General features: G+C 52.1%; 1 protein-coding gene across 1 annotated transcript in view; it reads left to right on the top strand.

Moving 5' to 3' along the window:
* The first annotated feature begins 1,178 nt into the window (after window positions 1-1,178).
* Window positions 1,179-24,918, top strand: part of DNAJC7 (DnaJ heat shock protein family (Hsp40) member C7) — a 29,606-nt gene continuing 5,866 nt past the window's right edge. The window contains exons 1-9 of the mRNA XM_004707166.3: window positions 1,179-1,313; window positions 14,104-14,192; window positions 15,018-15,142; window positions 16,002-16,115; window positions 16,656-16,730; window positions 20,890-21,008; window positions 21,754-21,907; window positions 22,286-22,450; window positions 23,251-23,342. Of these exons, the coding sequence (XP_004707223.1) occupies window positions 1,237-1,313; window positions 14,104-14,192; window positions 15,018-15,142; window positions 16,002-16,115; window positions 16,656-16,730; window positions 20,890-21,008; window positions 21,754-21,907; window positions 22,286-22,450; window positions 23,251-23,342 (1,010 nt within the window). The 5' untranslated portion in view covers window positions 1,179-1,236. The remainder of the gene's footprint in view (window positions 1,314-14,103; window positions 14,193-15,017; window positions 15,143-16,001; window positions 16,116-16,655; window positions 16,731-20,889; window positions 21,009-21,753; window positions 21,908-22,285; window positions 22,451-23,250; window positions 23,343-24,918) is intronic.

The following is a 24,918-nucleotide window of genomic DNA, read 5'->3' as shown; positions in this document are numbered from 1 at the left end:
AGTGAGACGGAGGCCATTGGGATACATCCGGTGCGTTAGATGTTGGAGCTTACAAGGTTGGCCCAGGGCGTTCTGACCAAGGAATGTGGGGCAGGACTGATAGGGTATGACTCAGGACTATGTGACCTCCAGTAAGGGCCCCAGTACGGTGCTCTCCATCAAGGACACACCAGGGAAGCCCCAGGGAGAGACTGCCCTTTATTGGGATGGCCACAGAGGAAGGGGAAATAATCCTCTTTCTAATACACTCTGAAGAAAAAGACTGTGTACACCCTTGGTTAGTGATCAGAGGGAATTCAATGGAGCCTTGATCTACATGGGAGGGGAGTGGGGCGGGGGCGAGCTCTGCAAATGGATTCAGGGTTCTCCCTGTCATCCTTAGCCCCCTGCAAACATACTGCTCAGAATTTAAGCTCGAAGACAGTTCCCATCCCAGGCTGCATTTCACAAGGCGGGCGGGCGGAGCTGGGGGTTCACAGGAGGGGTGGGGGCCCCGGGGACACTGGCGCATGGGACCTCACCCCGTGCGTGAGCTGCCTTATAAACTTCGGGGCGCCGGGCCGCCCTCCCGGGGCTGAATGCTGAGATGGCACTCCCAGACGGCCGACATGAAAGCCGGCTCGTAAAAGGGTCCGCGTCATGCGGGCGAGGAACCAGGTGGCGCTTGGAGATCCGAGGGGGATGAAAGGCGCGGGGTGAGACGCCCCGCGTGCCCCCGGCTTGGCTGGGCAGGGCTTCCCGGGGCCGATGAAAGCCGGGGGACTGCGCTCAGAGGAGCTTCGGGCCTTTCCGGGGAGGAAGCTCCGGCCACTCGCCACGGCGGGGAAGGTGGTATCGCGAGCGCCGACCCTCCCGATTCCGGGGTAATCCGATCCCTACCCCGCCCAGCCTCCGGCGAGCCTGACGCGGTTGGCAGTTCCTATGGCAACGCGGCTCAGGAAGCCTTGAAAACAGCCGCAGCCCGGAGGAGTGGGAACCCCTTCCGTCGCCTTCCGACGCGCGGGCAAAGTGGCGCCCCCTACGCACCGGAGCCGTCCCTGGGCCCCCGCCTCCGCGCGGAGACCCCCGTGGACCTCCGGGGGCGGGAGGTCGCTCTGGCCCCAAGCGGAGCCTCTCGCTGGTCGACGGGCCCGAGGGAGCCCCTCTGGGCGCAGCGCCGCCGAGCGGCTCGATGCTCCGACCGGAAGTGCTCTTCACCGCCCGCCTCCCACCCGGCTCTCTGGTCCCGGCGGTAAGATGGCGGCTGCCGCGGAGTGCGATGTGGTAATGGCGGCGACCGAGCCCGATCTGCTCGACAACGAAGAGGCGAGGAGGTAACCGGGCGGCAGGGGGGTGGGCCTTCCTTTCCGTGGCTCGGGGACACCGGTCCCCGCCAGGATGCAGCCCCCAGCTGTCGGAGCGAGGCTCCGCCCTCTGCGAGCCCCCCCTTTGCATCTGAGATCAGGTCCGGATGGACCCCTTGGAGGGGCACTCTGGGGGTCGGCCTTCCCCGTCAGCTTCCGCTTGGCGGGGGGAGCTGAGGCGCGGCCTTTCTCGCCATCTGGGAGGAAGGTGGACGGAAGGCTAGAGCCCGGGTCTGAGGGCATCTCCGAGGTCTGTCGCGGGGTGGGGGAGGCGGCGCGGCGACGATGACGACTTCCTGACATCGCCCCGGACCCCCGCCTTCGCTTGTTAACTTGTGTGCATTGTTTGCTGTTAGTACGTTGCCTCTCCAAAACCCTGGTCCTCCCGGTGCCGCTCCCCAGTCCTTCTACCCAGGTGCCCACGAGGCTGGGGCCGCGCTGTTCCACGATCGTGCGTATCATTATTGACCCGGACAGCTCGCCACCCCCTGAGCCATTGCCCCCACACCCCGCAAACCGACCATGGTGAAGGAAGAAGAGTGAAGAGGCTTCTGGTGCTCACCTCCCCCAACCCCCCAGCCTCCGCAGGAAGAGCCTCGTGCGCCCCAGGACTGTCATTGTGTAAATTAAGCAGCAGAGGCGAAGGGCAACTGCTTGGGCGCTGCTGGCGCTGCTGGGCAGCTGCAGGGGCTCCGCGTGCCAGCCCGGACTAGCTGAGCTGCGGATGAGTGAGTGGATTTCGAGAACACTCTGGCTTCTGGCTGTTACAGCTCAGCCAGCTGATTGGAAGAAGCGTTTGCAACACTGTGGCAAGTAGTCGGTCATACTTGTTCTAATCCTACAGCCGAGCTGACAGCAAAGGTCCAGGGAGCTTGGAGTCCTTTCCTTAGGAGCAGCAAATTCATGGGCGCCTTCTTCATACCGGGCTGATGACAGTGCCCTCAAAGTCTCCTTCATCTGTTTCATATCTTTGAGTCTAGTCCCTTTCAGCTTCTTCAGGCTACGTGCTTTCAGGTGGCATGTGGAATTGGTCCTGAAATCGGAAGGCAGGATTGGGGGTTTGGGGCAAGTTGGAAACCCAAGGGGAACTCACTCAGGCAGAATGGAAATGGTCCAAGCTTCGGGACCTGAGTGCCTCCGGTTCCAGGCTTGTTGGGAGCCCGGGAGCCTGGCAGGATTTGGGAGGTTCCTGCTGGATTCCAGTGTCATCAGCTCATGTACATCATTAAGGAATTAACCAAATGGGAGACACAGTTCCCTCAATGCAGAACTGAAACAGACTGCCAGGAGTGGCTGTGCTTGCATTTGGAAGAAAACTCCGTGATTTTAGTAGGGACTCGAGCTATGTGTCATTGACAAAACGCATTCTCCGTGTACCTCTCTGAAGATAGGGACTGTCTCTAATTTGGATTTCACTTCCAAGTCCTCTCGTAATGAAAGCAAATATTTTCTCTTAAGGGGGAAGAAAATCCACAGCTACAGCCTCTGTCATGGGAGGCATCTTGAGGATGTTCACCTTCATGGGCAAGGCTTGTTTCTGTACAGCAGTTTTTCAGTGTTGGAAGTGGGATTGGGATACAGAAGCTTTGGAGGAACGTGATGTCACTTTTTCCACACCCCCCCACTTCCCAGGAACCTTCTGCGTAGCCGTAACAGAAGGCAGGGCAAGGACAGGTCTTGCTCTTTTACCGTCAGGCTTTGGTGAGAGCCTTTTGGCCAGGTTCCTGTCTCTCGTTACAGCCCTACTACCAGGTCACTTGGGGACACTCGCGCTGTTTTTGTGAGGCCCCACAGCAGCTGATGCTTGATTCCAGTAGGAAGCCCTTTCTTCCTTGTAGCTTGGTTCAAGGTCATCCTGCTGCTCCTGTTTGTGCTGCAAAATTGTCATTGGGGCAAGACGAGTGGCCTTTCCAAGATGAAGGACGGCATGGTTGCAACATTGTAAAATGGCTACACACTTTGTTTCCCCAGCTTTGGTGTTTCAGAGAGAAAAGAAATGGACCCTGTTCTTTTAGCCTGCCACTCTGATCAAGTTCTCTTCTCCCATAGCAACTGAGAGGCTGAAATAAAAGGTATTCGTTGACATTCCAAAATAGATCAGGGTTCTGTGCATGGAGATTATGTGCTCACCTCTTAGCCCATCAGGACAGATGGGCAGAGTGTTACGTTTCAGAGGTTGTACATCGCAGGTGATTTTACAGCATTAACCTCACGTTTCTTGGGAAGCTACTGACTACTTGGCCCTGACGTGTGGCTGTCATAGGGCCCATCCTGTCCAGTGATGGTCCCCTTGTCAGAGTCTCTGAGCCGCAGTGTTTCTCTAGGTGGTTTTAATGGACTAACATTGAGGACTTTGCAGTTGTTCACCAAGAGAGGAACAGGTCTTTGCCCTAGCACATTAATGATCCAGCAGTGTCTGGACAATCAGGCCTGACAGAACCAGAGCACCTTTGGAACCAGGACATTGTTGCCCCATTCCTGAAACCGATCATCTCTTTTCCTGATGGAAGCAGTAAGCACAGTGCCTTCGACTCCTTAGTTTAGTACCTGAGTATTGTACCACCTTTGTGCATTAGGGTTTTCCCTCTGATCCCTCTCCACGTTGCCGGCCGGAAGCAGTGACTCCTGAGTCCGTGTCTGAGGGTCTGCAGTGGTGACTTGTCTGCTGCGGCCGAAGGGGTTGTGAAGTGCGTGGCCTCGTTCCACTGAAAAAGCCTGGGGGATGCTTTGCGCCGTTTTAAGTACTGTGGAATCAGTCTTCCTAATCTTTCTCTCGAAGTTCCAGGGCAGACAGCTAGATATTTTTAACAAAGTGGACTAGAAATTTATCTGGAAGCCAAGTCACCGAGAAACACTACTCAGCCAGCTTTCCTGTTCGTTTTAGCTTACTCTTCCATGTGGGCAGGAGCCCCGGTGGCACTGTGGGTTGGGCAGTTGACCACAAGGTTAGCCTTTGAGCCCGCACACCACTCGGAGGAAAAGACAAGGGAAAGACGCCTGTAAAGATGTGTACTTTCGGAAGGCCGGCGGATCAGTCCTCTTCTGCCCTCTGCAGGCCTGCTGGCAGTCAGAACGGACTCGAAGGCTTTGGTTCAGTGTGGTGTCCTGGAGCTCCGGTGGCACAGATGTTTCCGTTCTTGGCAATGCCCCCTACCCAGCTGTCCTGGAGGCGAATTGCTCCTGTAAAGATGACAGCCAAGAAAACGTGTATGGGGCGGTTCTCCATCACAGGGGGTCGCTGTGAGTCAGAATTGACTGGAAGGCACACAGCAAGTGTGGGATCAGAGATGGGACAGATGAGTCATGGTGAGGTAGGGATAAGCCCAAGAATACAGAATCCTCCATCCCAGCTGGCCATTGAATCCTTCTGTTGTTAAAAGGCCCTGTGTTCAATCGTCGTGATGACTGGTGCAAAGTGAAGAGAAGGAGACAAGGCTGTTCTCGTCTTTGGGCGTTGCTTCAGACCCACAGATTACTCAGCTGGGGAAACCGAGGAATTTGGAGAAAAGTTTGGGCCAAGTGAGTGGCAGTTGCTCTAGGGTCTAGTCCGTTCCCAACGATCAGAACTCTGATTGGCCTAAGACCCAGGCCTACTGTACATTCCAGCCAATCAGACGTTAGTTTGGTCATTGAACTCTTATTTTTAAAGTTTTCAAATCTGAGTACTGGGCACCTGCTTTGGCTTCTTTGGTTAGGGCTTTACAGGATTGGAGAACGATGGTCAGTGGCTGCCCAGGTGCCTGGTGGCCTTATTCAGCTCGTGTGTGGTCCCCCTTCTCCAGCGCGGAGTGATGTGGAAGTTACTTCGAGGGCGCTCCAGGTATGCCTTCAGGCTATCCCAACATGGGCAGTAAGAGCAGGACTTGGTGCCCGGTTTCACTTATTGGCTTGAGCCAATGGTAGCTCTTAGGTTTCACCCCGCGCCACCAAGATGGCAGGACTGGGAGTGGCACAGAGCCTTTTGAGAATGGCAGTTTCAGTGGGTTGGGTTTGGGTTTGGTAAACAGACCTCTATGGAGCAATGGAGGTGTCGTGGTTACCCATTGGGCAGTGTGGTGGGCAGCTGAAACCCCCCAGCACCTCCTAGGGGGAAAGCCTGGGCTGGGACTCCCACAAGCCACGGCAGGTGGCTATGAGTCAGCATTGAGGCCATGGCAGTGCAACAGACCTCTGGCTCCCGCGGAATGACAGGTTGTCACTGGGAGGAGCCGTTGACCTTTTCTCATTTGTAAATGACTGTTAGGTAGAGTCCACTGACTGGCACTTCGTCCATTAAGGAGAACTGCAGGCAGCTATTTTCCTAAGAAGGGCGTTCTGCCTGCCGTGATTTGGCTTCTGTCCCATGAAAGAAGGCCCTGCCGCCTGGCGTCCTTCTCTACTCCAGCAGCAGAGAGTGCTGCTGCCCGTGCAGTCCATCCGTCCCTCTGTCTGTTATCCCTTGGTGCTGCTTGCCCCGCTGGGCCCTGCCACCGGTGTGGTGTCTCCCAGAACTGAAATGTCCTGACTCAGGACAGTGTGAACTGGGGTGTCAGTGAATTGTTTTTATGGTTTTTGTCTCTGTACCTTCCCCCCTCCTTGCCTAGAGGCGGGAAGGAAGCAGGGTGGGTGGGTTAGGGTGCTGGAAAGTGAAAGCAGAAGCTGGTTTTCTGTTCGGTAAAGAAAGCCCTAGCAGTGGATCGAACCACCCTCTGGGCCGTCCGAAGCATGTAACAGTCTCACGTACTTGGACATGTTGTCAGAGACTGGTCCCTGGAGACAGGCAGCATGCTTTTACCAAGTAGAGAGGCAGCAAAAGAGAGGACGACCCCTGGCTGGACAGATGGACCGGTGACTGCAACTGTGGGCTCAACCACAGGAGCACGTGTGAGGGTGGCACGGGACCCGCCAGTACTGTGCTGGAACTGACTCGATGGCACCTAACCATATCAATGTCGCAGTCACGCATATGTTTGTGGAATTGCCTCAACCGTCCATGGCTTTCCCTTATCTTCGTGACGCTGGAATCAGTATCTCATTTCTGGATTAGTAGAAGACACAGAGAAAGAAAGGATGGCTGGCTTTGGGTACGATGGGATAGTCGGCTCCTCAGCCCTTTCCTCTCTTCCGTCCTGAAGGTCGGGCAGGGTGCATGAAACAAGCCACTGAGGACAAGGGGTCTTGGGCTGTGGGACGCAGGAAGGAATTCCTACCCTTGAGACTGGCCAAGATCCCGGGCATTCTGAAGGGCGGAGGGCCTATCTAGATCAACATCAAACTACTAAACTTGTGTGAATAAAAGAAATAATCACAGAGTAAGCGTGACTTTCTGGCAGGAGTTACACAAGAGGAATGCAGGAAGCATCCGTGACTCATTGGCAGTCTGAAGTCTTGTCATTGCTGACAGTCTTAATTAGTGGGAGTTAAAAAGGAAGGCTGTCTAAGGCTCCTCTTGCCAATGAAATATTCTCCAGAATCAAAGGCCTGGAAGCACCCCTGTAAGGCGTCCTTGTGGTGCAGTGGGGGAGTGCTCATGCTTACCTGCTGGACAGAAGGCTGGTGGTTCGAACCCGCCAGGAGCTCCAAGGGAGAAAAGACCTGGCAGCCACTTCCCGCAGAGAGGGCTGTTTCAGAAACTGTCGCTGGAAGTCATCTCAAGGGTACTCGGGAATGGTAACAACGTGTCTCTGCGCTAGCCAAAGAAACCACGCCATCTTGAGCTGTAATTGTAACAACACTGGATTCTTCGTCCACTGTGGAAGTAGCAGCCCAGATGTACAGAAGAACGGAAAACTTCAGTCAGACTGTCCATCTGCTGACCGACATTCCTCTTGATGCTGCTGGAAGAGTTGCACTTTATTGAAAATTGTATTAGTCCGGCCAAGGATCAGAGAGAGAAAACCAGCGTGATCTGGTTGTTGTTTGTGTTTTGTCATCTGAAAGCTCTAAGGGCCGGTGGTTGTTGAGCCCCTGTTGGTCCTGGGCAGGTGATGAAGTAGCTCCCGCTTGACTAATACGTGTGTGACGTGAGGGTGAGGCAGCGAGTAGGGCTGCAAATTCATAGAAGCCATTTTTAAACAAGACGACCCCAGCGTGAAGCTCCGCTTTCTCAGCATCCCTTCCGTGAGGTCTCTCTGCGTTCCCGAAGGTGGAGTGTCCATCAGTCCCCCTTCCCTGAAGAATTCTGGGCTCTTCCATTGACACCACACCAAGACAACCCTTTTCATATCCTTCCTTGAGGGATGAGAAGCCCATGTCCTCGGAGATGTTTTTGAGTTTGGGGGACAAAGAGAAGTCTGAAGGGGCATGACCTGTGGGGCAGGTAGGATGAGATTTCCCAGGAACATTCTCGAAGGACAGCCCTTGCTCCCCTCAAAAGAATGAGCAGGGCTTTGTTGTGGGAAAAATGCCTTCAGTGCGACTCTGCTGGCCAAATTTTTATCACCAATGCAAGATTCCGTTTTCTGAAAACCTGTTTGTAGTTAGCCCCTGTCATCCTGTGGCACTGGAGAAAATCTCTTGAGATTATCCTGTGGAAACTACCCCCAAAAGTCTGTCGTCATAATCTGAGCCAACCTCCCTGCGACCCCCTTGGAAGCCACTGCTAGTTAGTTTGTTTTTAAAGCCCCCCACCCCCCCATGAGACAGTGTGTTGTCAAAGCTACTGTTTAGCTCTCAACCTTCCTAATGCTGCGACCCTTTCAGACAGTTCCCCATGTTGTAGTGACCCTCCAACCATCACATTATCTTCATTGCTACGTCATCACTGTCATTTTGCTACTGTTATGAATCAGGTGACCTCCGTGAAAGGATTGTTTGTTTGTTTTTGAAGCACCCCACCCCACCCCATGGGACAGTGTGTTACTGAGAGAACTTGTCAGCAGTCATCCACTGATTGGATCGCAGAGACCTGTTTAAACAAACGTGTTGTTTGGGAAGAACCCCGCATGTATGGACTGGAATCGTAGCAGAACTTCTCAACTGACCCTGGCTTGTCAAGCAATTCCAGAGAACCCAACCACGTTAACGGCATTTTAAAAGCTGCCAGGCCGCTGCTGGAGCCGGAATAAAGTTGATGGATCCCTCTTTAATTGCTAAAAGATAGACTAATTGGCCTCAGGCAGAGATCTTGCTTAAGTGTTCAATTTGGAAGTATTTGGAGAGAAAATGGAAAATTTTATAGGGCATCTAATTTGGGGCACGTCGTAATGTCAGCTATGGCATTTTAATGTGTTTTTAATTTCGCTGAGCTGTAAATGTGCAAAGTTGGCAGCTGATCATAAGTCCAAGTTTGGTTTGGTCGCATGATGCTGACCCCAGCTAAGACCTGTGTGATACCAAATGATTCCCTTGGCAGTGTTTGTTGGCGTAATTAGCATCCATGATGAATCAATGATAAATTGGAGGAGAGAGAATGTGTGATTGCATGATCAGTGGCTATATAGATTTTAACATTGCCGTTGGGTGGAAAAGCAGGTTTTCAAAGTTCCATTTTTCTGACTGGCTAGGTTATTTTTGAAAAATAAATCCATTTTAAACTAGCAGATGGTCTTTTGTCTGTCAGAAGGAAGGCTGGGCCCTTCAGTCTAAACCAGTGGTTCTCAACCTGTGGGTCTCGACCCCTTTGGGGGTCAAACAACCCTTTCACCAGGGGTTGCCCGATTCGTAACAAAATGTAGCAAAATGACAGTTATGAAGTAGCAGTGAAAATAATGTGATGGTTGGGGGAGTCACCACCACATGAGGAACTGTGTGAAAGGGTCGCAGCACTAGGAAGGTTGAGAACTGAACAGTAGCCTTGATACTAATGGGACCGAGTGGGAAAACCATCGGGACTGGCAGCCAGGGAACCTGTCTGTGCAAGGGTCTCCCTGCCTCCTCAGTGGAGGACAGGTGACACAGCATCATTGTGACCACTGCACAGGGCCATGGGGAGGCTCTAAAAATCTACCCAAGCCTTAGATACAAAGTACAAGCCTTAGATACAAAGTAGCAGCTGAGAGTACCTGCATGGCAGTTTGGGCCTAGTTGCATTGTTGCGTGTTGCATCGTGTGTTTCAGGATTTAGTCTGATTTTTATTTCCAGTCCATAGATTACCTGGTTTAATTCAGACCCTTTTTGGATTCCTGCTTTTCAACTAGGGAGCTCTGGTGGCATAGTGTTAGAGTTGAGCAGCGATCCAAAAGGTCTCAAGTTTGAAACCACTAGCTGCTCCTCTGGAGAAAGACTGGGCTTTCTACTCCTGTACCCAGTTACAGGCTCGGAGACTCACAGGGGTTCCTACAGGGTGGCTATGAGGCGGTAGCCACTTGATGGCAGTGAGTTTGTTTTGGTTTGAGTGTTTCACTTGGTCCGTGTGAGCCCACTTCCTCCCTAACCCTTCTCTCTCGGTACTGGTCTGTCTCAGTAGCTGCTGGTTGTCACTCTTGGGTATCTGAGGGCTAAGTGTTAGCGGCTAAATGACCCTGGAAAAGTAGAGTGACTGATGCTACCTCCTGATTCCTCGGGCCCCAGTGTTAACCAGCTCTTCTGTTCTAGCCCCATGCCTTTGACCTCTGCACCTTTCGGACCCCCAAGGCAGGCCTTGAGTGGATCGGGCCCTAGACTTGTTCTTCATGCAGCTTCATTCGCTCCTTGCTGCTGCCATGCTGGGTTCTGAAGGTCCACTCTTCCCAGACTGGGCTCCCAGTGTTAGGCCGATTGGTTAAACTTGTCCAGTATTTGGTAGAGAGGTTCAAACTAAAGGAGAGATGCCCCCGCCCCCACTTCTCTTCTCTCTCTCCCCCTCTTATCTTTCTTGGGTGTTGGACCTGGAGGCAAAAAAAAAAAAAGGAGTTAGGTTTAAAAACACTAAGTGCCCATTGTTTAGGCAGCTGTTGATCAACCACGTTGTATGAAAATAAGTCCTTTTCATGAGGCAGTTGTGTGGGAATAGCTAATTCTGGCCTGATGCTGTGCAGTGTGAGGTTAAAAACATGGCAGCTTGTCACAACACAATTCTTGTTGTTCTCTCTGCTGTGGGCCGACAGACTCGACATCACTCGCTTTGTTTGCTCTAGAATGGAATCCACTCACCATTTACTAAAATGAAATGCATTTCTTGGGGGAGGCAAAGTCCAGTTCACTAGGGCTTGCATCTTAAAGAGAAAGGAGCACAGAACACAGGAGCCCTGCTCCTTCTGTGACTAATTGTTGGGAATGTCATTTAGCTTGTTTAAATCCAGATTCCATTCTGGCCTTGGTGTACTAGGACTGTTTTGCAGCTCTGTTTACAGAAATGTTTGTTTATGGCTCATGGCTAACCCTAGCAGATCAGGTTAACATTTTAAAATATTAGCGTCAGAGAAAGGGATCTTAGCCCAGTAGAGAGTGCACAAGTTTCAGAGTCTGACAGGTGTGAGTTCACATCCTGAACTTGGGCACCTTTAACCTCCAAGCTCTCATTTCCTCCTTTGAAGAATGGGGACAATGAGACTCACCTGGCTGGTTGTCTGGGGGAGATAATGTGTGAAAAGACCTGGCCACAATAATTATTAATAATGTTCCATAGTAATTAGCATTTGCATTTTTACTAGAAGCCAGGCCTGAACTCACTCCATGGCAGTCCTGTTGGAGGCGGGGTGGAGGGAGAGCACCTCGCAGGGGTTTCTTCTCCTCCTAAAAACAAGCTTTGTACTGCGATACTTTGTTACCCAAATATCTCGGTGCCCATGATTTTCCACAAGGATGTGTGTGCTTTTTGCAGGTACAGTTTAGGATTACTTTGAAACTCTTCAAAATCTCATGGCTTGTCTACAGCCCAAACCCACTGCCCTCAATTTGGGCAGAATGCAGCTGCCCCAGAGGGCTTGCAAGGCTGTCGTGATCGCTACAGAAGCAGAGCGTCACCGCTTTCTCCTGTGGAATGGCTGGTGGGTGTGAGTTGCCAGTCTTCGCAGATGAGCACTTTAACTGCTGTACCACTGGACTCCTTGTTTTTAAATGCAGCCTGGTATGCACCATGTGGCATGTTCGCGGCGGTCTTCTAGTTCTTTTTATCTCTCTTTCTTTCAAAACTATGTTATGGGAAGCTAATACAAATAACAGATTCCATAATTCCATTGTTTGATCACATCAAGCAGTATTATACAATTGCTCCCACAATCACTTTCAGAACATTCTCTTCCTTCTTGCTCCTCCAATTCTTGGCCCTAGGGAATCCTTTGGGAGTTCTAGCAGGTGATTTCATTGGGCGTGGTAGCAACTGATGATAAAATTACTCAAGCAGGTGTAGGTCATTCCCACGGTCCTTGTGACCTTCCGTGCCTGGGGTGGGGAAGCGAGGCCCATCTCGGTCAGTGGAGGGCAGCTTTGCCAGTTTGCACTTGAAAATACGTAACTAGTGAAGGCACACATCGCTCAGGTGCCAAGTCCACAGACACAAGCTGTCAACCCCACCACACGTCAAGGTGAGGAGCTGTGGTGTTTGTCCACACATCAGGCAGCTCTTGAACTCAGTTTGCTTGAATGTGTGTGGTGGAGGGAAGGAAGACAAACGGATGCGTGTAACAGGAATGTCTCCGTGTTCAGCTGTGTTGAACCGATCATCTCTGTGAAGAGCTGTGGGCGGTAGGGAGGACAGACGAGGTGTGCTCCTCCGACTGCACTCAGAAATGCACGGCCAGCTCTGCTCCGCTCTGCAGGGAAAATGTGCGTCGGAATCGACTGGATGGCAGCTGCTTTCTTTTTAAAATACGGTGGGTCTTGTGTGATAGGGTTCTAGTTCCTTGGTCAGGAATATAATTCCCAGTGTAGAAAAGTAAGTTAAAAAGTATCGCTATAAAATCAGAAACATTTATTGTAACAAAAGTATCAAAAGGTGAGGCTTGTTTCTGGGCACATCCTCCACCTAGGTCTACACCTCCTTACATCGCCACTCCTCTTTGCACTTCGATTGACACCAGGTCAAAACAGCTGCTGGGGGCTCCTTGAGGGACTTAGGTTGGCTTCCTTCTAGTTGCTCCAGGAGTAAAGAGAAGTCTGGGGGAGCAAGATCAGGGCTGGGGGGGCGGAGCAGGACGGCCCACACTGCCCCCAAGGACGAGCAGGTCCTCTATTGTGATGGGGAATAGCCTCGCCTCGGTGCCCCTCTCCCAGCCCTTTCCTCACCATTTTCCTGAAACTCCCTAACAAGCCTCCGATCGACCTGAGAAAGTCTCTCCAGAGCACTCCTTTGCTCTCCGAAGCACCAGTCTCCAGAACCTTCCAAGCTGACCTCTTCTGCCTTGAGTGTCACTGGCCGCAAGATGCCCTTAGAAGCCACCGATGACAGCCTAGAAGCTGTGATTGTCCTTCCTTTTGACAAGCACAGAGCTGCCCAGGAGGAGCACGTCACTGCGGGCATTGTTTTTGCGGCCATCCACCGATGACAACGATATGTGGAAACGTGTTATTTAGGAATGAACTGCTGCGTGTCTGAACTGGAGCTGTAATAACATTGTTTCCACTTCCAGCATCGTTCTGTAGGGCAGGTGCAAATTGTTTAATGGCACAACTTCAAAACATGGTTAAAGTGGGGTGGGGGGAAATCTGGTATTGCCTGCCTGCTGAATGTGTGCAGTCCTGGAGGGCGGGGGGTGGGCTCAGTATGTGTTCACATGGATGTGGTCGGGAGAAAGCGCTGTGATGGGAAGGAACAGCGTGGCACTGGCAGTCACACCTACCGCCTAAGTCCCTGTCCTCGAAGTTCCTCTCCTCGGCTGCCACTTAGCTGTGTCCCCATCGTAAACATCAGTACCCTGTGGTTTCTAACCCCTTTGCCTCATCTGCTTTTGGTTCTGCTTGACAAATGCATGAGTCCCCTGTTAGGACACTAAGTCACTTAAACGCTTAGGAAAGGTGACCCCTTTATAGTGAGAAATCACTTGCCCCTGCATGGAATTACGTGTAACCAATTTTCTTTGCATTTGCTAACAAGGCAGCACTTGGCACAATGGAAAGGAAATAATGATTTAAAAATTCAGTTGCTGTAAGGGAATCTCTACATTTCCCTGCCCGCAGGGAGGGGGCAGGAAACTTGAAAGAGATTTTGATTTCCTTTGAATGTATCTAAGTGACAAAAAAATAGCATCTGAACTTGGCTGCTGTTGTGAACTCCTCATTCGGACCCATCAGCCTATTCAGCAGTCTACAGTCTTTGGCCATCTCGAGATAGCACCGACTGCGAGGCCTCCGGACCAAAGGTTACTCTCGGGAGATTGCAGTGTGGGTGTTCCCTAGGCTTCTTTACAGCGGCCGTTCCCAACCTTCCTCGTGCCGCGACCCTTTCAGACAGGTCCTCGTGGTGACTCCCAACCACAACATTATTGTCATTGCTACTTCATCGCTGTAGTTTTGCTACTGTTATGAATTGTAATGTATATATCTGATATGCAGGATGTATTTTCATGGTTACAAATTGAACATAATTAAAGCATAGTGATCCATCACAAAAACAAGATGTCATTATATATTGTGAAATATTTATTTCTAATGACAAATAAATGAAATTTTGTCTTGAAACATGGTGTAGCGTGAGTAATAGTCTTCACGCCGGGTACTTGTATGTGGGCATATCTGCATGTGGGCGACTCACCTGGAGATGGATAGAGAAGCGGTGTCTCGGTTTCTAAGACCATCAGGAATGTGTTTTCTGATGGTCTTAGGTGACCTTTCCTGCGAAAGGGTCGTTTGATCCCCAGTGGGTCGGGACCCACAGGTTGAGAACCGCTGCTTTAGAGTAACATGATTCTCTTTCCTTTTTAGGGAAGCAGAGTCTTTCAAAGAACAAGGAAATGCATACTACGCCAAGAAAGATTACAATGAAGCCTATAACTATTACACTAAAGCTATCGGTGAGGAGACCCTGGTGCTTGTGCTAGAAGATGCTCCTTTGATGGCTGCTGTGAACGGTCTCTCTCAGAAGGAGATGTCTGCCTGCTGGGTTAGGGGCTGCTGTGAACGGTCTCTCTCAGAAGGAGATGTCTGCCTGCTGGGTTAGGGGCTGTTGGTGAACGGTCTCTCTCAGAAGGAGATGTCTGCCTGCTGGGTTAGGGGCTGTTGTTAGGGGCGTTCCTTTTGGCTCGATGACCCATGAGAGCAAAAAAGAAACGGCCTTTTCGGGCTCCTGCAGGCAATTCTTTGGTAATTACCTTTGAACACAGCAGAGGCCTTTCCCCAAATTTTGAATATTAAGACCAAAAAAGATAAACTACCTAAATGCATCTCAGCCAGTTGACCGTCCATTAAATATCTTAGAAAATGGCCGTGGCAGATAGTTAAATTTGATCCTTCCCGTGTGCTCGGTTTATGAGCACATTTGTAATCCCTTGTCGGCAACCTTCTCCCCTAACATCCTCCCAGGCATCTCCCCAGTGCCAAAGCAAGTGATACAAGTCCTTCAGCACCGCTCCTTGAGGCGGCGGGTATGCTCACTCCTCCCCCTGGAAGATATTCAGTGCACTTGGAGCCAGATATAAAGGAATTTTTAATGACTTCTTTTTAAATGGGTTATTTTCCCTGCTGTCTGTCCATTTGCAGATAGTACAGAAACCTTGGTGTAGCCTTTAGAAGAGCATGTGTCTTTGTTTGTTTGCCCTGGCATCGATCTGAGGACATGGCCTCTTGAGTCTTGGAGGCAGTGACCCAGGCTGAATTGTCCTCTTCTGCCCTTCCTGCAGATATGTGTCCTAAAAACGCTAGCTACTACGGTAATCGAGCAGCCACCTTAATGATGCTTGGAAGGTTCCGGGAAGCTCTAGGCGATGCCCAGCAGTCGGTGAGGTTGGATGACAGTTTTGTCCGGGTATGTAACGGGGCTCTCCGGGAAGACTGAGTCGCTACAATTGAGCTCACTACTGGCATTTGGGGCCAGATCATTCTTGGGTTGTGGGAGGTTGTCCTGTGCACCATAAGAGGTGTGGCAGGATGCTTGGTTTCCCAGGGCATCAGTAACATTCCTTCCCTAGTGCCAGAGCCAAAAATGTCACGAAGTACTGCCTTGAGGTGCAATGGTTGCGGCATCTCAGCTGCTAACCAAAGGGTTGATGTTCAGACCCATCCAGCACTAACACAGGAGAAGGCCCTGGGGGTCTGTTTCCATGGAGATGATAGTCAGGGAAACTGGGGTGTCGGGGTGGAGGGAACAGTTCTCCTCGTCACATGGACGGCTGTAAGCTGGAATCCACTTGAGTTCATGAATCACTCTTCAGACTCATGTAGTCACATGCAATGATGCAGAATCCAGGAAGATCACAGGCTGGTGGGTGCAGAGTCTTGTGGATCCATGGTGGTGGACTCATCCCCAGGGTTCCAGCTGCCATCAGCATGGCTCCATGTGGCTTGTCAACAGGAAGGTAATGCAGAGAGTATGTCCTGCCTCCAGGGAGGAAGAGAGGAAGTTCCCAGAATCCTCATGAGAAGGCCACGCCCACAAGGAGGCATCAGGCGAGAAGCCACCTCTTCCCTCTTAATATCCTCTAGTTAACACAAGACTATGTAACTACTATACACAAGTCGTCTCAGGGAGCAAAATCTTCCCCCTGTTTGAGAACCAGTGCTCCTGCCATTTTGATCCCGTTTCTTCTGCGTGCGTATTTACCCCTCTTGTTTATTTCCCTCGGCTTGATTATGCTCCCTTTCTTCCCTTGTTGTCTTTTTCCCAGGGACACCTACGGGAGGGCAAGTGCCACCTTTCTCTAGGGAATGCCATGGCGGCATGTCGGAGTTTCCAGAGAGCACTAGAACTGGATCACAAGAACACTCAGGCACAGCAAGAGGTACACTCAGATCCTGTCCGTATCAAAAGAGCCCATGTGGTGTATTGGGGAGAATAGAGACTTCGTTAAAAACCCATGAAAATGAGAGGTTCCTGAGATGGCTGGAGCACAGACAGAGCCTTTAAGGAACAGAATTGAGTGAGGTTAAAAATGCAAGTAAATTCGAGTCCTGATTAAATCTGTAGCAACAAAAACTTGTAAGTCTGTCTTTCATTTGAATTTGTATGGACAGTGGGCCAGTTAGAGTTTGTAGCCGATGTCAGTTAGTCAGATGTTTATCTCAGTGTGTGGTACATGTGTGTGAAAATATTAAAGACAATAGTTCCTCAGTACCACCATGAGGGTCTGATGAGAATGTGTTTGAAAGATTTGTGAATTGTAAAGCACTATGTACTTGGGGGCGGGGGTTGAGGGTGGGGGGCTCCGTGTTCCTGATATTCTCGCAAGGACAAATCCTTCAGGGCCTTACTGATTATCATGTTTTGTTTAATCTGTCTAGAACTTCATTGAAACCTTTCTGTATCTGATTTTCCGGTATAGTTGAAGAATGCGAATGCAGTCGTAGAATATGAGAAAATAGCAGAAACAGATTATGAGAAGCGGGATTTCCGGAAGGTAAGTCCCCCTGGGAAGACCTCTGGTCCGGATCTCTTACGGTCAGTCATGCTGTGCGCGGGGCGGGGACACAAGAGGCGGGCTCTGCTTTCACTTGGCTTGTACCTTCTTGCTAAAATACTTCTTTTCTTAAGTATAGTTGGCTTCATGGTAAAAAGCAAAATGAGTTTGTTAGTGGAACATGTTCCTACTATTGATGTAAAGTAGTAGCTTAACAGTGTGTTCACCAATTGGAATTATTTATTGTGTGGGAATGACTCAATTGTGTGTGTGTAATGAGCACTAGCTCACTTCTGGCAGACAGGAGTGGGGGGAAGGGGGCTACAAACCCAGGCTAGGGAGAGGCCCCTTTTGCACGAGTAGTGGACTTAACCTGTCCTCACCATCCCTTTGACCTTAGTCTTTCCTCCGGAAATGCAGCCCTTCCGGATTGCGAATTCTCATGTGGAAGGCGGTGGCGGATTTGAAATGGGAAAGGTCTAGTTCCGGTGGAGGTTCTGCCTCTGTATAATCTGCCTAATCCCTCTCTTCTCAGAGGGCAGCTTTCACTAGGCTGTCAAAAGGGGAGATAAATGGCCCCAAAGAGGAGATTTCTCAACGAGGTTTATGAGTAGCATTGGAGCAAGTGGGTGAGCTGTTACGTCATCCATGGGATTTTGCTTGGTGCGTTCTACAGCCAGTGCTCAATAAATGTTAGGCAACAGAGGGTATAGTAAGCATCATTGTTAAAAGTCACACACTGCAAAAGTCTTGTATTTGGTAATAAGTGTATTTTATTAGCTTGTACAGAGGCCCAGCATTAGCTTATTAGCATCCCTCCTGTATCTGTTGGTTTTAATAACCACAGTGTCTTTGTGGTGTGGTTCATAAGTTGTGTGTGGTGGTGTTTTTGTGGGGGCGGGGGCAGCGCTTGGGGGCGGGTGTAGAGATTCTGTCGCCTGCCGCGTTTCTGAGGTGTCCATAGGCAGAAGCTTTGTCTTGAAAGGCGGTCTTTGGGGTTTCTTCTCTGTCCAGAGCCAGAATCCCCAGTTGGTGAGAGAATCCTCTGTTTGTAGCATTCCAGCCTCCCCTCCTCCCCTCCCCTGTGGCGCATGGTGATGTCACAAATGAGGAATTATGATCCTGGCAGGGGAAACAGAGGAACTTGGAGGAAACAAAGATATTCTTTGCCTGCAGCTGTCCCTGATCATGGGAGGTGGGGGTGGGAGAGAAGCACTGAGCCTCCAGCCACGGGTCCCCACGACGAGCAGGCCTCAGGAAGGCAGCTGGGGCGGCTGCCTACATTTGAGTGACGTTCCGCCCCCCTTCTGCCCTGAAGAAACCAGTGTCTTGGCTCTGCAGGTACTTGCATTTTTGATGTTGTCCGGAGAGCGGCCGAGACAGGAGCCTGTGCTGTTGAAGGACGGGCACCCCGTCACTCCTGCTGATCTATTATCAACCAAAGGAGCTCTGGTGGCTCACTGGTTATGTTAGGCTGCAATCCTAATGGTTGGCAGTTTCCAACCACCCGCAGCTCCCGGAAGAAAGGCTGGGCTTTCTGTTCCCATCAACAGGTACAGTCTTGGAAACCCACAGGGGGTCGCCGAGTCAGCCCGGACTCGATGGTGGGGAGTGTGGTTTGGTTATCAGCCACACCTCCCTCAACACTCCTCCTCGGCTGGGTTTCGGAACTCGTAACTAGAGCCACATAGAACTCATGGTGACAGGGTTTGTTAGGGAAGTTAAGAGGGTATCATTCAAGATCTAAAATGCTCAGGACACAGTTTTTTGATCAGGACAGCCTCATCTTGGCCATGTCCCCAGGCAAGCCTCTCTCTGGTCCTCGTCATCAGCCACATGGTCCCTTCACATCCACCTTGCTCAGGCATGTTCGAAAGCTCTTTCAGCACTGCTGAAAAGTGTCCAGAGAACACACTGCTCCACCCTAAGCCTCGGTCCGGAGGTGCTCAGCAAACGTAGTTCCTTTGATCCCCTGCCTGGAGGCGCACCACACCTCTCCGGGTGCCCAGAGGCACTCAGCTGGCCTTGCTCTGAGGCCGGGAAGACTATCGTTCTGCCTTGGGCTTTTGCTGCTGCTGCTCTGCCACTTGGCTGGGGTTAGAGCTCAGCTCTCTTTTCCTGGATCGGGAGGGTCATTTTATACCCAGTGGGATAGAGAAATTTGACCAGAGCCCATCTTGGAGCTCCAAGTTGTTACAATCACGCTTAGCCCTGTTCATAATCACTCACAGTGGAATCATAGTCCCTTGCCAGCATCTTCCCGCACGTCTCTTCCCGGGACCCAGCAGGAAAAGATCTTCCTGGGGCCCAGCAGGAAAAGAGCCGGCAGCACACCTTGTCTGCAGCACATCATTCCAAAGGATTGAAACTGAAACCCTTGCGCACAGTTGTATTGCAGCGCTGGTCACAAAAGCCCCAAAGTGGAAACACCCAGATGTCCGTCAGAAAAGGCCTGGATAAACCAACTGTGGTGTATCCACACCGTCGATAGCACCCAGCCAGGAAAAGGAGCGAAGTCCTAACACACAGCACAATGTGATGACCCACAAAATTATGCCGAGGGCAAGATGCAGCGAGAAGGTTCTAGATCATCAATCCTGACTGGTGGTTGCAAGGGGCTGCAGGACGGGAATGGGAAGTGAGTGCTTAACACACTGGGCCTTCCTTTTGAGTGGACGACAACTTCGGAACTAAAACAATTCACAGCCACCCCTGAATTGTCCGCTTTAAAATCCTTACCGTGACGTTACATGCATCTCACCTCACGGGAGGAGGAGGGGCTAGACAATATTTAGTGGTGAGTGCTCCTGTGAGCTTGTCTTCCATCTACCCAGTTTCTACTGTGCCACTTAAATTATTGATCTTACCTCTTTTTTGTTACTGTGTGTCCCACTCCCCACCCCCCACAACCACACACACATTTCATAGATGTGGGCAGTCTTTCTGTATTAGTGCATGGAGAACATCCTCACTCATTTCGTGTAGAGTCACATGCTGCCCGAGTGTATGAACGCATATGTGAACTCCTTAGTCTCCTTGACGGAGATGTCTCGGCGGGGTTTCAGACTCATCTTTTCCTGGTCCCCGGAGCCAAATTCTGAGAGAGAATGGGTGTCCCTTAACTGTCCGTTTGCTCTTGGAGGAGAGGGCGAATCTAAGACCCCAAATGAAAGCTCAGAACAGACCTTTAAAGGAGAGAAGGTGGCAGTGATGGACCCCCGTAATGCCGAGCGACAAGCTTAACCCCGCTTCTCTATTGGCGAGGTCCTTCCGGGGGGCTTCTTACTGGCCGGTGCTTTTGGCTTTGGGTTTGTAGAGCAGCGTGCTGGGATTAGCTCGTCACCTGATACAGTCTATTCTGAACCGTTGGACATGAGCTATTGGCCGCGTCTGGACTGCACTCTGGGTGGAGGGCTGACTGCAAGGACCCCTGGTGAGCTGTGGAGCCAGTGCACAGAGGGGGAGGGACCGTGCTGTGTGCATGTTCAGTAGCCCCTGCCAGAGGGTGCTGCATTTTCATGTTTAAGTAGGCCACCGCATCTCATCATCGGAGGGCTGTGAGCTTGGACATAGTTGCTGTGGACAGGGTTCATTATGGAGGCAGCTGGCTTGCTGATCATAGCTCCTAGCTCCGGCGCTGGTGTTGAAAGCCCCATTCAGTTTCCATCGTTTGCTGGATAGGACCATTTGGAAGAAGTTACTTTGTTCTTGGTGCCTTGATTTTCCTTGTCAGTAAAATAAGACTAGTAATATTACCTACTTCCTAAAGCCGATGGGACGACTTGATAAAGATTTGCTCTTGTCATGGCCATCTAGATAGGAGGCTCTAGACTTACTTGCCTGACTGTCCCTCTTTCGGGAAAAACAAACACAAACACTCAGCAATACCCTAGCAATGAAAACCGTTTGCATGACAGCCCGCCATCCAGGATAAATTGTGTCTGCTTTTAGAGCCCCGCCCCTTATCATCCTTGCGCCGTACCCCACCCCCCGCCAGGGCCAGTGTCACCCATTTGGGGAAATACTGATCTAGGTCAGCTGCTCTCGTTTTCGTAGTTTGTGTGAATGCAGGAAACTTCCTTCTGCTTTTATTCTGTTACTTGTGACTGAACTATGACGTGAAGGCTCCGGGCCTTAACCGTTTTCTTCCTCCCCGTAGGTGGTTTTCTGCATGGACCGTGCCCTAGAATTTGCCCCTGCCTGCCATCGCTTCAAAATCCTCAAAGCCGAATGTTTAGCCATGCTGGGCCGTTATCCGGAAGCACAGTCTGTGGCCAGGTATGGGCTCAAGTCAGTTCAGTCCTGAGCTGGCAGGGCCTGTGACTTGGTGTTGTCTGGGAGCCTGCCATATGGCCCAGTGGATGGGCCAGCCAGGGCTGACCACACCTTCCGTGAGTTTACAGCCAAAAGGGCTAATGCAGATTTGCAAACCCACAGGGTTATATAGCAGTAGGACAGGCATTGGAAACCTCTGTGACAGAGCGGGGGGTGTTTTGAAAGTCGTCCTTTTCTATAAGCACTTCTGCTCCAGGGCTGGCTGGCGAAGCCCCAGCTAGTACACATGGTTGGTTCTACAAGTCATAAGGCAGGGTAATAGGTGGGCATGGGCTCGATGTGTTTCAGGAAAGCTTTGTTTACAACAGATGGCAGGCAGGGTTGGTCTAGGGCTGTGGTTTGCTGACCCCTGGTACATCTAATAAGGATTATGAAAAGTACGCTCAAGGTAAAAACAGGTGGTTTATTCTGGGAAGGCCTTTGGGGGGCGCTAACCATTGGTGTCTGACTAGCAGTGGCTGAGCTTGCTGCTCTGACCGCACTCTGCGGCCCCGAGGAGGAGTGCTGCGGGATCTGTTGCCCTGGAGTGCAGACTAGAGAACCCTGGGGATTGGGGGCGTGGCCCTCCACTTTAGACACCTTCAGAAGTTGACGACTGGTCGGGGAGGAACTGGGCCACCCATGGCTGCAGTCGTGGGGGCTCGCTTGCCCGGGGCCACAGCTGAAGGTGCCCTTTCCGCTCCTGCAGTGACATTTTACGAGTGGATGCCACCAATGCCGACGCCCTGTACGTGCGCGGGCTTTGCCTTTACTATGAAGACTGTATCGAGAAGGCGGTTCAGTTTTTCGTGCAGGCTCTCAGGATGGCCCCTGACCACGAGAAGGCCTGTGTTGCTTGCCGAGTAAGTCGGAGGGACCAGATTCGAGTGGGGAAGGAGGCTGCCCACTGTGGCATGTGAGACGATTAGAGTCCCGAGAAACAGGCTGGCTCCTCTGCCTGCTTTGCAAAGATGTGTGGCCTCTTTAGTAGCGATTACTTCAGGACCCTTCTGAGTACCTCGGTTTGGGTTTTCTCTGCCCTCGGCTGAAGCAGAGAGGGGCATGCGTGCCCTGGGCAGTCACGGCAGGCAGACTGACCTGGCTGCTTTAGGGAGCGCGGTGTGAGCGGCACAAAGCAGTCGCCCTGGCGATGAGGCGGCGGCTGTGTGGCCTGAATCCGGGTCCCCACCTCCCCTCAGCCCTCCAGCTGTGTAACGACCTCCTGTCGCTTTCCTTTGTAGAATGCCAAAGCCCTTAAAGCAAAGAAAGAAGACGGGAATAAGGCATTTAAAGACGGAAACTACAAGCTAGCCTATGAACTGTACACAGAAGCCCTAGGAATAGATCCCAACAATATAAAAACAAATGCTAAACTCTACTGTAATCGGGGTACGGTGAATTCCAAGGTAAGTGTGTGGTGGGCCCTTGGGGCCAGTAGAGGTGATTTGAAGGGACACGGAGAAGTGTCGGAGCAGCCTGGGGATGGGGAAACTGGCTTGTCACCTGGCCTTGTCAGAGCTGTGTTACGAGAGGCAAGCTTTACTTTCTCCTCCGTGGACCTCCCGGAGCCCTGAGGGACCGTTTGGGAGTGTAACCCCACTGTCCTCTGAGGGAAACGCTAGGGTGCTCTTCAGTATCGCTGCTGCTTCCTGATGAAGCCAGTGATTGCCGCTTTGTGAGTCTTGGTCTGGGGCAGCTCGACCGAGAGGCAGGCATGATCGCGCATCTCTCCCTTCCACCTGACCAGTGGTCACAGTGCCGAGTTGGAAGTGGGCTGAGCGCCCTTAGGGCCCCAGACCCCTCGAAGCAAAGAGCAGGCTGGTTGCCTCTGCACTGCAGCATCCTTACAGTGAGAAATCCCAGTACTCGGACCCCTCGAGTTGGTCTCTGGGAAAAGGGCGGCCAGGAACCCCTCCCACTCTTTCTCTGTTGTGGCGGGGAGAAGGAGGGCCTCTGGTGGGACATGACGGGTGGCTTATCCTTGCAGAGCAGGGTGCCTGCCTTGCAGCATGTAACACAGAAACCCACTCCCAACGTGGGGAGGCTGCCTAGTGCCTCCGTCCTCTGAGCGGCTGGATGGCCCCTGCCCCTGGAACAGGTGGGGCAGTGGGGGCGGGGACAGCATGACGGAGCCATCGTCTTAGCTCTGAAGCCAAGCCCACAGTCACCAGCGATGTGAAGTGTGACTGCTCTCTCTCCCCCGAAGCTTCGGAAGCTAGACGGCGCAATTGAAGACTGCACGCACGCCGTGCGGCTTGACGACACGTACATCCGCGCCTACTTGAGAAGAGCTCAGTGGTGAGTGCCGCCGCCGCCGGGAGCCGGGCAGGGGCTGCAGCTGGCTTCCGGGCAGTTGTCCTGCGGGCACCGGCAGCAGAGCCAGGGACGTGTGAGGTCATTTGGTCCTTCCCACTGCCTCTCGGTGGGATGGCTCCAGGCTTAGCCTCCCTTTATAGACCTCCAGCGGAGGAGATTGCCCCCGGCCTGTGTCTAACCCCTCACCGTCAGTAGGATTCCTCTGCTCCTGACCTAAATGCCTCTGTGAAGAGTCGCTTCCTTTCCTGTGGAGGTTTGTGTGCTCTGCCCTGTGCTCTGGCTCGGCCCGGTGCCCGGCACACAGGAGGTGTCTCTCTGTAAATGCTCCATCGAATGACAGTTTCGTGTCATGCCTGTCTGAGTCGATCTAGCTCTGCCTCCGGAGCAGTCCAGGCACCCCTTTTGCAGTGCACCCCCTCCCCTGGGCTGTCTTCCTGGGCGTTTTGCCCTGGCCTGGCAGGGCGGCTCATGTGTCGGTCAGGATGGGCGTCCGAGTGCCCAGGTCTGTGTGCAGAGCCGGGGCTGCCCAGCCGGCCTGCTCATCGACTCTTGGACTCACTGGACTACTTTCCCAGTGGGAACGCACCCAGAGTTGGGAGAGGCTTGCATCCGAAACCCATCTCTTCCAATTCCAGATTACCCCCACCGACAGAGAAGGACCCTTTGTCTTCAGACCGCGCCCCTGCATCGATTCTCACAGTCCTAAAGGGTGGGGTGCAAGCGCCCCCGTTTTTCAGGCTGCAAATCTCCGTGGAAGCAGACCTGCCTCCTGCGCAGCTGATGGGTTGGAATCTTCTGGTTGGCAGACCGTCCTGCCAGAGCCCCTAAAATCCCTAAAGGGAAGGCCAGTTTACCGTCATTCCCCCACCCCGGGTCCATCCGTGGTGTGCAGTGCCGTGCACGGTCCAGGAGCACTTGCTGGTGGTTGGCGGTACCCAGACCTAAGGAGCAGGACCCCCGGAAGGGTGCAGGTCGTCTCAGGTCCTGTAGCTTGCACCCCTCCCCCAAATGCCACACTCTTTAAAAAACTTGAGGAAAACTGCTCTGGCCACTGGTGCTTTTTATTAGAGGTGAATTCCCAAGTTGCTCCCTTGGCCTCTCGGACTTGACAGGGCACATGGTATGTTACAGAGTCCGTCAGACCGCGTCCATCAGCCTCTCTGAAACCCACTGGCAGACGGGAGTGGGCGCTTTAGGAGGCAAAGGAACATCTCTGGCCCAGCCAGCAGCTGATTTCAGTAGGAGCAGAACGCTGTGGATATAGAGATGTTGCTGCAGATGTGTTCAAAGAAGCAAAAAAAGGAATCTGCTTGGCGTCTAGAGAGGAAAGCGATTGCCGGGGTCTGTGGTGCTTGCTTGCGCTCTGGGATGCGTGACCCGCTCGGTGGCCTGCCCTGCTGTCTCTGAATAGCTCTGGTAGGAACCAGACCTGGGTGAGGCGCCAGCGAGAGGGCGCATGCCGGCTCCTCGTCCGTGCAGTGAGTGCAGCCAGGATCACTTACTCACCTCCTGGTCTTTCTGGAGGAAGCAGGCAGAATAGTCCTTCTCTGAGCAGCGC

The sequence above is a fragment of the Echinops telfairi genome, unplaced genomic scaffold (assembly GCF_000313985.2).
Source record: "Echinops telfairi isolate 266 unplaced genomic scaffold, ASM31398v2 ScPeMD7_7458;HRSCAF=8496, whole genome shotgun sequence".
Lineage (NCBI taxonomy): Eukaryota > Metazoa > Chordata > Mammalia > Afrosoricida > Tenrecidae > Echinops > Echinops telfairi.
Note: the sequence above shows the minus strand (reverse complement) of the source record. Positions and strands in the feature narration are given on the sequence as shown.